Source organism: Hyperoodon ampullatus, assembly GCF_949752795.1.
Source record: "Hyperoodon ampullatus genome assembly, chromosome: 9".
NCBI classification, from domain to species: Eukaryota; Metazoa; Chordata; class Mammalia; order Artiodactyla; family Ziphiidae; genus Hyperoodon; species Hyperoodon ampullatus.
The window spans coordinates 67,022,731-67,035,787 of NC_136922.1; the positions used below are offsets into that span (position 1 = coordinate 67,022,731).

The 13,057-nt window shown below is 41.1% G+C and overlaps 1 protein-coding gene across 1 annotated transcript in view; it reads right to left on the reverse strand.

Moving 5' to 3' along the window:
* Window positions 1-9,930, reverse strand: part of HERPUD2 (HERPUD family member 2) — a gene marked incomplete at both ends in the record, with an annotated part of 44,475 nt that extends 34,545 nt beyond the window's left edge. The window contains one exon of the mRNA XM_079711198.1: window positions 9,784-9,930. Coding sequence (XP_079567324.1) covers window positions 9,784-9,930 — 147 coding nt within the window. The remainder of the gene's footprint in view (window positions 1-9,783) is intronic.
* Window positions 9,931-13,057: the final 3,127 nt, after the last annotated feature.

The following is a 13,057-nucleotide window of genomic DNA, read 5'->3' on the forward strand; positions in this document are numbered from 1 at the left end:
ACAAATTTGGAAGACACAACTTATTTGAAGTTCATAATATCAGTTATTTTACATGTAATCATTTAGAATGGAAATGAAGTATTTAGTCTGTGAATCACAATACTAGTTTAAAACACTTGCTGGTGCTAAATTCATTTGGTTCATTTCTGCAAATGGTACTGATATTAGCATATTATTATACTATTGAAGGAGCAATCATATGTTAGTATCTTAGTATTAACTTTACTCTAAATTAATAGTCAACTTCAAGTAAACTTACATCTTTTCACAGCAAGGGAACATCAATTTTCAAAAAAGCAGAATATAACAAAATTACATGGTACTTTCCGAAAATACATGACGCAAAAACAAGTGTGGATGAGGATAAAGAAAATAGAACCCTCATACATTGCTGGTGGGAATGTAAAGTGGAACAGCCTCTGGAAAAGCTTGGCAGTTCCTCAGAAAGCCACCATATGACTCAATATACATCCAATTCCATTCCTAGGTATATACCAAAGAGAACTGAAAACAACACATCCACACAAAAACCTGTAAAGGAATGTACACAGCAGCATTATTCATAATAGCCAAAAAGTCAAAACAACTCAAATGCTTTGATGAATGGATAAACAAAATGTGACATTTACATATAATGGAATATTACTTGGCCATAAAATGTAATAAAGAACTGATACATGTTATAACATGAATGAACCTTGTAAACATTATGCTAAGTGAAAGAAGCCAGACATAAAAGGCCATATATATTACAGTTACATTTATGTGAAATTTTCAGAATAGGTGAATACATATAGACAAAAAGTAGATTACTGGTGACCAAGGACTGGCGGACAAAGAATGGGGAGTGACTGCTAATGAGTATGGGGTGATAAAAATGTTCTGGAATTAGACAGTGGCGATGATTGTACAAATTTGTGAACTACTAAAAACCACTGAGTTGTACACATTAAAGGGCAAACTTTATAGTATGTGAATTATATCTTAATTTTTTAAATTGTTGCTTTAAATTGAATATTCAAATACCTTCAGATAAGCAGAAGGAAAAAGAATTCTTTAATTTTACTTCGGGTGAAAACAGAAAAAGTTTTCATGTGCATAAATTAAGTAAGAAGATTTGAAATTTTTTCTACTAAAAAAAACAGTGAAAGAATTCAGTTTAAATATCAGTTAATTTAATTTAAATATCTGGAAAACCAGTGGTTAGACATGATAACAAACCACACAGTAATCAACTGAATTTTCAATTGGTTTGGATTATAATCTACAGTATTAGGAAAATAACAGATTTTGAGATCTAAATTCAAATTCAGTTTAACTTGTAAAAGTGACACAATTTTATTTATCCAGACCTACTAACAGTATTTTTTACCTTGATGAAAAATCTATTTTTGTATTAGTTAGGGTAGTAATGCTAGCTGCTATAACGAACCTCAAGATCTCAGTAGCTTAACACAATAAAAGTTCATTTTTCTCTCAATAAAAAATGTTACATGGTATCCTTTAAATATAAGAATTCAGAAGACTCAGGATTGGAAAATCTAAAATGAAGTACTAATTAAATTGTCAATGAAAATTTTCTTCTGTTAAGATACTGGCTACACAGATTAACATATAAATATACTTGACTACCTCTGTTAACACCACCATTCTTCCTGTTGCTCACATCCTACATCCAACAGTCAGCAAATCTTAATAGGTACAGCACTTTACCATCTCCCCTGCTCCACCCTGGATGAAGCCTGGTGATATATGGTAGAGCAGAGGCAGCTAAATTACCAAGTTGGAAACATCCTGTTGGCACTCTGAGTAGCCCAGAGACAAAACTATACCACTCCAAATAAACAGCTGCTTAACCAGCTGGCCCCAAAACTCTGCTACCCACTTAACAGAGGTTGCTAAAAACCAAGGTGAGGAAAGCTCACCTTCTAGTATAATATGCAAAAATAAATCCTAAACTGGGAAAAGATGTTTTCTTTCTAAAAGGTTTACATATATTTTATCTAAACTGTCTGACTGTTTAATGTTTATTTAACTAGATAGCAAAAACAGATAAAATACCATGTATCCCTAATGCACTTAAAATATTCACAAGAGTCTAACAGATGAGTTTACAACACGAACAACACTTTTATATTTCTGGAAAGTCACCTAGTTGGTATCAAAAGATTAGATTTTTTACGTGAAGGACTAAATGGGTCTTTCGTAATTATGAATGGCTTAAAAAATCATGTCCTTAGTATATCCAACTTCAACATAATCAAATAGCGCAGTAAAAGCAACGGTTAACTTATATATTAGTAAAAACAACTACAGCCCAATTTCTTTTTTTTTTTTTTTTTTTTTTTTTTGCGGTACGCGGGCCTCTCACCGTTGCGGCCCCTCCCTCGCGGAGCACAGGCTCCGGACGCGCAGGCTCAGCGGCCATGGCTCACGGGCCAGCCGCTCCGCGGCATGTGGGATCCTCCCCGACCGGGGCACGAACCCGTGTCCCCTGCATCGGCAGGCGGACTCTCAACCACTGCGCCACCAGGGAAGCCCAGCCCAATTTCTTTGAAAGTGGTAATTATTAACATTTCAGCTCTTATATACAGTTCAGCCATAAGTGTCAAACAGCTTTAAAGAGCTGGTTCTCTGCACAAAATATCGTTTCTGTGGGAAATGAATCCAGTGAATTTGTACTGAACGTATCTCCCTCCCATTCCCACTAAATCCACCCAATCTAAAACCTCGGGAAATTCAGAAACACTGTAAATGCAAGCAGAGCTTACCCAAACTGCCTCTACCTCTTATCCCCTTGCAACAACAGTAAACAAAACCAGCTTACAGAATTTACACAACAATTTCCTCTGGAACTCCAAAGAGACATTCCCTGCTTAGCTGTTTCTACTGACAGGCCAAATCAGGTATACATACAACAGAGATGCCAAAATACATGACTGCTATGGTTCATACAAACAAGCAGGAAATGTGAAAAGATAGGGCAAAGCAATGTACTTGGAAGTCTAAAGATATTATGTTCCCATACCTTTCCTATAATTTATCAAAATAAACAAAAATAACCACACACTAAGCTGACATACATTAGAACGATATTAAGACTGTGTTACCCATTCATCTGTAGCCTTTAGATGACAAACCATCTAAACACACATGCCTTTTTACAGTCCACTTACTTCTTTTTAATTTGCAAGTATATAACTGAGCTGGCCAAATCCCTAAATGCCTTTCTTCATCTTATTATATATAACCATCATATGGTTAAGACCTGAGGCTTGCCAAGTCAGACCAACCTGGGTACAAATTCTGATTCTACGACTTTTAAAGTTCTATGACCTTGGGCAAAAAAAATGACCAAGCCTCAGTTTCCTCATCTATAAAACAGACCTGATAACAGAACTCACAGTGTAAGCTGTCTATGAAGAGTAAGTATGATAAACATATAAAGTGCTTACCAGAATGCCTGGTATACATAGCAACCTCTTAGTAAACGGCAGTTTAAAATCACAGCACCAAATATGACAGTTAAATAAAAGCATTTAGGGGCTTCCCTGGTGGCGGAGTGGTTGAGAATCCTCCTGCCAATGCAGGGAACACGGGTTTGAGTCCTGGTCCAGGAAGATCCCACTTGTCATGGAGCAACTAAGTCCATGCACCACAACTACTGAGCCTGCGCTCTAGAGCCCGCAAGCCACAGCTACTGAGCCTGTGCTCTAGAGCCCGCGAGCCACAACTACTGAAGCCCGTGCACCTAGAGCCCGTGCTCCGCAACAAGAGAAGCCACTGCAATGAGAAGCCCACGCACCGCAATGAAGAGTAGTCCCCGCTCGCCACAACTAGAGAAAGCCTGTGCGCAGCAACAAAGACCCAACACAGCCAAAAATAAATAAATATTTTTTTAAAAAATCATTAAAAAAAAAGCATTTAAGACCATCAAATCAATATTTATTATGTGTGGGAACTCCCTGGTGGTCCAGTGGTTAGGACTCCATGCTCTCACTGTTGAGGACCCGAGTTCAATCCCTGGTGGGGGAACTAAGTTCCCACAAGCAGCGCAGCGCAGCCAAAAAAAAAAAATTATTATGTAAAGGAGAGAAACTTAAAGTTCTAGAAAAATCCTATTTTTAAAAGCACTGATGCATGATTAAACAAAACACTACCTTCACAGTACTGTTATTTTTCCAAAAAAGACATTAGAAAAAGGCAAGGAGTTAAACAAAACAAATTTCAGCCAGCACTCATTCAAAACTTTTAACTTTCCATCAACCTTTGACAAGAGTCTTATAAAACAAAAATTATTTGTGTGTGTGTGGATTATAGCCCCTTTAAATCAACAGTTCTGAGGTGGTTAAGCAAGCAAATTTTAAAAATGACCTGCTGGGCCTCCCCAGTGGCGCAGTGGTTGAGAGTCCGCCTGCCAATGCAGGGGACGGGGGTTCGTGCCCCGGTCTGGGAGGATCCCACATGCCAGCGGAGCGGCTGGGCCCGTGAGCCACGGCCGCTGAGCCTGCGCGTCCGGAGCCTGTGCTCCGCAATGGGAAGAGGCCACAACAGTGAGAGGCCCGCGTACCACCAAAAAAAAAAAAAAAAAAAAAATGACCTGCTTACTTATGCTAAGTGAAGTAAGTCAGACAGAGATAAATGCTGTATGATATCACTTATATGTGGAATCTAAAAAATAAAACAAACTAGTGAATATAACAAAAAAGAAGCAGGCTCACAGATATAGAAAACAAACTAGTGGTTATTAATGAAGAGACAGAAGGGGGAGGAGTAATAAACAGGTAGAAGATTAAGAGGTACAAACTATTAGGTATAAAATAAGTTATAAGGGGTATATTGTACAACACAGGGAATATAGCCAATATTTTACAATTTTTTAAAAAATGACCTTCCTAAGTAAGGTAATAGAGAATTACAAAAATAAGACAGATATAAACCTCAAATTATATTATAAAAGCTACTTCCACTGACAATGAAAGTAAGACTTCCATCTGAACTGTAGGCAATTTGGTTATAGAATGTTATATTCTCAGAACAGAATCTATGCAACTGGTTCTATTCCTATTTCTTTAATTCTAACAAATCTCAGAGCAAAGGAACAATTTGAAAAGGTGCCAAGAGAGAGGAGGTCTATCCAGAACTAAGGGACATGTTCAACAGACATTTTGACCTCAAGACAAAAATGGGAAGCAAAAGGATACAAGCCCCAGAAAGGTTTGCCTTCAAAATTGAATTCAGGGTGAGTCAGGTCCATCGTAGTTATTGTTTGTGTATAAGAACAAATAGTAAGAAACAAGATAATGAAAAAGGTGCCTAACTGGATTTAGAGGTTCTTATTTTTTATTTTATTTCTTATTTTTAAAGTTTTCTCCAGGATAGTCCATTCTACTGGATAACATTAAGTTCAATCATTTTGATTTTTACATATCTAGTAAATAAGTCTAAACTAGACCAAAGTCTGAAACTACTCAAGTAAAAGTGGCCCTCTTGATAGGTTATCTTTACACACTAGCAGTAATTACCTAAATTTCAGAATAATTATTTCACACTACAGGCCAATTTTAGGAACTGAAAACCTAAAGTCATGAAGTGATGACAAATGTCATATTAGAATATGATTCACAATTATATACACTATCAACATGAACTGGTGCACTCCCCAGTTCTTAAACCAAGTACCAAACCAATTATCAATACCATTCAAAGTTAAACAAAACTCCACCAGAGCTCAGTTTCACACCTGAGGTTTTTAATAATGACTTTGTAAACTTCTGTATAAATGTGGCAATTGCCTTGTTTCCTAACTAGAAAAGAGTTTCCCCTTTTAGCCCATTATGGAGCTATAATCCTTTAACATAGTACTATACTACTAAGTACTATAATAATATACAGCATTTAGAATTATCAGTGCAACAATAGCTCTGAAAGAACAGTTAAAAAAAAGAAAAAGAAACTATGATCTTATCTGATTAAAACTTATCAATTCTTTAAGAAAAATGTCCCTGTGAATCTTTTCTTAAAACAGCTACACATTCCCTTACCCTCACTCCAGAGTGGACCATTCCCTTCCAGTGCTCCTACACTGGAAGTACATCCCTCTTATATAACACTAGTTCATAACATTGTAGTTATTTACTTATATGTCTGTATCCCCCACTAGACCTGAGCTTAAGAGCAAAGGACTCTTACCACCTTTTTGCTTAGTATATACCTAGACCTTCAAATGCCAGGTCAATAAATTCCTAACTAAATAAATAAATGAAGCCCAAGAAAGTGTGCTTTGGAAGGAGGGGTATATTTGTTGTGGGTTTACTGAGGGGAGGGGAGGTTGAATTTAAAATATCCATGTGAATGGAGATTATCTGTGATTAAATGAAGTCAATATCTGACCATAAAGCTAAAATCTTAAGATTTTACACACTGTTGCAGAGTTTAGCCAGAATTCCATTAACAGCATGTAGGCATGTGACCTATCCTTGTAGAGATCCTAAAAGAACAACTTCAAATCTCCATTCCTCTCCCTCCAGCAGCTCTCATTTATTTTCCTAGAAGCCACTGTCCACAGGGATCAAGGCCCTCTACCTCCCCTGACCCATCAGATCCAATAAGAGCAGTGTCTACGAACTGTTCTACTTCACACTGGGGAACACTTGCTTCTACCAGGCACTAAACCCTTCTCTGCTTCCAAGTCCACCCACCTCCACCTTTCTTATGCACAAGGAATCAGGCATAAGAAATGATCTGTTAAACACCAAACAGCACTTGAGACACTTAAAAACAGAATCAATGTTAAGTAGTCATTGTGGGTGGTCATAAGAATCTAAGCTTCCTTTATATTAAATCAACAATATTGCTTATATTGTTAAATTTCTCCGTTCTAAATAACAACTTTACAAGTAAACTTTAAGGACTCCAATTCCTATGCTGAAGACTACCTATGGCTTTGGAGTATCAGTAAACAGTTGGTCTGTTAAACAACTGTGATACTTCAAATCAGTTCTAACTGATAAAAAAGTTAGAATGTGAGTGTGTCAATAACCTTACAAAGTTTTCAGTGAAGTTCTATGAAAATAAACACATGTGCGCTTCCCTGGTGGCGCAGTGGTTAAGAACCCGCCTGCCAATGCAGGGGACATGGGTTTGATCCCTAGCCTGGGAAGATCCCACATGCCACGGAGCAACTAGGCCCGTGTGCCACAACTACTGAGCCCGCACTCTAGAGCCCGCGAGCCACAACTACTGAAGCCTGTGTGCCTAGAGCCGGTGCTCCGCAACAAGAGAAGGCACCGCAATGAGAAGCCCGCGCGCCGCAACAAAGAGTAACCCCCGCTCACCGCAACTAGAGAAAGCCCGCGCACAGCAACGAAGACCCAATGCAGCCAAAAATTTAAAAAATAAATAAATAAATTTATTTATTTAAAAAAGAAAAGAAAAGAAAAGAAACACATGTACACAATCCCCACCCTCATTAACCTAGAAATAAACTTCAGATATTACAATTCACTTGGAGAAAACTTTTTGCTGGAAGAGGAAAAAAGGTTTGCCCCAAGGTTAGGTAATTAATAAGCTGCATATTATTTGGTATACCTTCCAAAAGTGCCTCCAGTGTTTACTAGAAGCAAGCGGCTTAGGAGGGCGGGGTGTAGAGAAGTTTGCAACTGATCTGTCCTCCAGCAGCTGACTGATCCACATGGGCACTGATAGCACTCCACTGAGATAAGTGCTAAGATGGCAGAACTCCTGCCAAAAACAGGCTTATCCCAAGAGCAGGTAAGACAAATAGGGCTCACACTCCTCTCTTAGATACTTTTTAAAAAAGAAAAAGTTTCAGAAAAGTGATAACTCTTGTTCTATCACAGTGCAAACCAAGTCCCTTTTGGTTTAATCGTATAATGTAAAAGATCCTCACATAAGTATACACTTGAACATATAACTAAGTACTTAGATATATGCTCAATAATGTACTTAGGAATGGCTATGTTATGAACAGTACTATGGAAGTCTATGGCTTTCAATTCTGCCTATCCTGAAAAGCTATTTTCTACTTCAAAAATGTGTAAAACAAGTCATATGCAATAGGAAATCTTTTGTAAAGCAGAAATTTTTAAAAAGAAATTGTTACCCCTGTGTAAATCTTACCTTTCAAGAAAAGATCTGAATAAATGAGAGTTCCGGCTATTTTGTTCCAAGTACTTAAATACTTCAGGGTTTTTATTTCTCCTACTAAAAATATTTGTAATCAAAAAGTACTGACAAACATAGCTAATGCCAACTAAGTTGTTTTTCTAAACCACCTGTTTTTGCAATAACCACCCTATTTCTATAGCTATTCTAGAAGCCTAAATGCCTAACTAAACTTAATACTGTAACACTGAAACAGTCCTAATTCATTAACATCTTAATATAGATCAAATGCCTTCCTTACTTATTTGCATAAAACAAGTGTTAAGTAAAACCTAGAAAGCACAGTTGCCTTAATATAGATCAAGTGCCTTCCTTACTTATTTGCATAAAACAAGTGTTAAGTAAAACCTAGAAAGCACAGTTGCCTTCCAACACATCCTTGTTGCTGGCTTAAATTTGCCAGATGCCAAAAATATTTCCCACCCTAAAAATCCAAGCTTCTTCATTAATTAAAAAAAAAGGGGGCTTCCCTGGTGGCGCAGTGGTTGAGAGTTCGCCTGCCGATGTAGGGGACGTGCGTTCGTGCCCCACTCCGGGAGGATCCCACATGCCGCGGAGCGGCTGGGCCCGTGAGCCATGGCCGCTGAGCCTGCGCGTCCGGAGCCTGTGCTCCGTAACGGGAGAGGCCACAACAGTGAGAGGCCCGCATACCGCATAAAAAAAAAAAAGATTTAGTAATCACTGAAAACTACTTATTCAGGAATGAAATTTTTACACAATGGAGAACATGAAAGCCTAACTTTCATACACACTACACAACATTATACTTTTCTAAATTATTCCAAGACTTAGTTATCAACTGTATTGATAACTTTCAAATCTAACTTTGGGGACAGATGGAGCCGTATTGTCTATTTTATTTATTATCTTTGCAATATCCAGCACACATGTGATTCAGAATGAAAAACTGCCGCAGTGATTTACAAATGGCTATATGAAAGGAATAAAATGATGCACCAAATGGTGGGGGTGTGGAAGGACTGTTCTCTTCTAAATGAAGAAAATTTCTGTGTCCTCTACAGGAGAAAAATGAGAGAGGGAGGGGCAGAAGAAAGCGAATCTAAAACGTATAACTCTTTGCTTCTTGAAACATATATACTAGTGTGTAAAGTGTAACTTTAATGGGGTCACATACTTATTTCAAAATTCGCTCTTCAGCAATGAGCAAATTTCTGGGCCAGATGTTGAAAGTAAAAAGGAATTTTAGTCTAATAAGCAATAAAAGCTTGACTATGGATTGCAGTGCTTATCTTTTTTTTTTAAAGGATGCACCTGTCATTCCCATTTTAGGTTGATGACTTTGAGTCCAAGGAAAACGGTCCTATTGTATGCCTGCCAATTCTCATGTGCCTTGATATTTCACTTACTAATTACACTTACTAATTAACTGGACCTCATCAGGAAGATATTAATGATGGTTCAGACACTCAAGAGAGTCGCATAACCTCGGAACGCAAAATACTTCGCGGTCAAAATACTTTGCAGTCAAAGAGACCTATCTGACTCAAGAGGGGTGGGGATAAGCAGGGAGTAAGGGAGTATACGACACGAAAATCTGCCGGCCAGAGCAGCTGCGCCCAGCTTTTAGACACTTACTGGTTTGCTAGGGTACACGTTAGACAGATGCGTTTTTAGTTTCCCCACGGTCCAGTTCAAGAAGCAGCTAATAGTCTGGTCACTGTATTTCTGATTCGGTGCTTTAATGATGAGGGTCACAGGAATCTCCATCCCATTTTGGTCCATGGTGCCTCCAAGGGCGAACAGAGTCAACAGGAGCAGCAGTTAAGCCCAAATGAGCCGAGGTGGTTACTGCCGGCGCGGCTGGGATGGGGACGGAAGCGAATGGGTTCTTAATATTCCTTGTCCAAGTCAGTCACAAGTGCATCGGGTGATACAAAGGCCATTGCCGGTGCCGAGGATGACGGCCAGTGGCAGAGGCGGCGGCGGCGGCGGGGTCTGGGGGCCCGGCCGGGGGTGCAGTTTTCCCCGCCAGGTTCGGGTTCCGCCGGGCTCCGGACTGCAGAGGGAGGCCAAGGGGAGAGAGAAAGCGGTGAGAAGGTAGGGAGGGGTGAGGGCGCGACAGCCCGAGCCACCGCCCCGCCCCCGCCGCGACCCTTAAACTGAAACGCAACAAGGCCCCAACGCGACGGCCCCGCCACGCGGGCTGGAGAAGGGGACGCCGCGACAGGCAGGGCTACCTGAGAGATGGCTGCGGGGCCCGCCACCGCCGCCCTCCGCCCCCGGGCACGGCCACCGATCGCACAGTCCGGCCGAGCGTCCTTCGCGGCGGCCGCTCCCTTCCTACTGCTCAGCTGCGCCCACGGCCCGGCCCTGGATCTCGCGAGGCGGCGCGGCGGCAGCGGGAGAAGTTGGCCAAAGGGCTGTCCGCCTGACCCCTCCGGCAGGGCAGCTGGAGCGCAAGGCCGGGCGCGGCCGAGGCGGAGACAGGTGGCAGGAGGGCGGGGACTAGAATAGGGGCGCCGGCCGCGAGCGCGCCTGTTTTGTTGTTGTTGCGAAGAAGGTCCGGGTCCCCTTTAAGCCGGAAAACTCAGGGCGGAAGTGCGTCAGGGGCGGCTCGCCCCGGCGCTCTGCTCTCCAGGTCCCGCCGCCGACCTCCCCGGGCGGCCCAGGGCGGCCCGTGCCGAGTTCTGTGACGCCTCGAAGCCAATCGGGCGTGTCGAGCCCGCCCGGCCAGGCCATTGGCTCCGCCTTGCCTCCCCAGCGGCACTCGGGCCTCCACTAGTTTCGCTGGCGTTAGCACATTCTGTTTTGACCACACCCGGAAGACTTGGGAAGTGTTCCTCATCCTTAGAGCTGTCTCTGCAAAAGTTAGTGTCCTTCCTGATGCTCATTCAGACTTCTGCCCATAATTTCTTGTGTCGACTGTCTGCATAGCACGGTACCTGGAGCTTTGGGGAAGGAGAGACTGTGGGTACATTGCATAAGGAGAAGGCTTTCAGTTAAACCTGAAGTCTACCTCTACTTTCCGTGTGACCCTGGCTAACCTTCCTGAGCCTCAGTTTACTTATCTAAATGGGGACGGTAATAGCTACCTGACTGTGTGCTGTTGATTAAATGAGCTATGTAGGTAAGCCGTCTGGTACAGTTCTGGCATATATCAGTCTCTCAACTAAATATTAATTTCCATGTATTTCCTCTCCGTCTTCTCAGAAGTTGGCAAGTGTTCGTTTACTAAACACCTACTGTGTGTTCAGCACAGTGGGAGATGAAGACAGTTGGCAGTGTTATTTTTCTGGTTTATGGTTTACACGTGGGAATGCGAAGTTTCAGGCTATTGCCCAAAGCCGACTTACTCTCCATTTTCTGCACAGGTTTAGGAGTCAGTGCAGTAAGTTGAGATGTGCATTTGCACAGGTCCAGGCTTCCACTTATAGGTGAATACAAGCAGATAATGTAGGGGGCTTTGGGGACCTGGTCTCTTCCCCTCTCAGCTGCAGAGCAGTTAGTGAAAGTTAGAGACCAAGAGGAAATTCCTCCTCTCAACAGCTAGTGCCCCAGGATCCCTTACACCCTCTCCTCCTTCACCTCTTTCTTTGTGATAGGACACCTACTATATCTTAGCCACACCCTCTCAATGCTCTTCTAAAATAAGAGTGAAGTTTCCTTTATTTCTTGTCATGGAATGCGAACAGTTTACTATGACTTGTATTTCCTGTAGCAGACCCTTTTTCTACCTAGTATCTAGTCATCTTAATAGAACCTTAACTTAATTCTAGCTACAAGTACTTTTTCTAGCTCCCTTACATCTAGCAGCAGCCATTCGACACAGCTGTAGCCCATAAGATGAAAGGTGAAGTTGCTACTGGGGCTTCCAGGGGAGCTTTCAGATGAACATGTTCTGCAGACCAGAGCTCATCCTTGCCCTACACCTGTCTTTCTTCCTGGAGGAATGTGATGCCGGCGGTGGGGCAGCCACAGCTCAGTCCTGAGGCAACAAACAGGAGAACAAAGGCCCGTATTACAAGGATGGCAGAGCAGAACAACTGAAAGAGGCTGAATCCTTTATGGCATAAGTGTGCCACCATATAAGTCCCAAGCTGTCTGCTCTAAGAATTCTTTGATGTCCAATTCCTGTTTAAGGCAGGAAGTCTCCCCAACCGCAACTGCCACAAGCACCACCACCCAAGCCTGTGGCTCCTGTCACTTAATGCCTGTGACTCACACTTCCAGGAACCCCTTAGAGTAATGTGGCCATCCCCCTTGGCACTCTGAAATGTACATTATTAATGAGATATATATTAATAAATATTAATATTGACAGAATGTGCATTTCACTGTGATAGACACTAAAGTAGAGTTCATCAAAGGTTCACTAACATGGACAAAATCATTTTAAAGTGTAATGAACATTCAAGAATTTGAAATGTATGAGTATAAAGATGATAGAGTATCTGACAGAAATGATTTTTTTTTTTTTTTTGCTTAACAGCCACCTGAATTAACAACCTAAAAATGCTTTTGATGCTGTTGAACTTGCCCACAATAAAAGCAGTATGTAAGTATGATCCCATTTTTGTTGAATTACGTGTATGTGTGTATAGAAAAATGTATGAAAGGGTAGTCCCTAGACTATTGATAGTGTTTAACTTGGAATTTGGAGTAGGAAAAACAGTATGGAGGGGATGCAAGATAGCAGTTACTTAGAGGCTGCTGTGAGCTGTTTGTTCTTTGTCCATGTTGCACATAAGAAGGGGAAATGTGAAAGAACAACTACACATCTCAGTTACCATTTGCTACTTAAAGACAGCCTCTAATGAGAATGCTTAAGGGTAGGATGCTAATAGATAATAAAGGATTTGTGATTGTTAAGGCCAAATCTACTTTAACAATATTAACTATTCAATACACA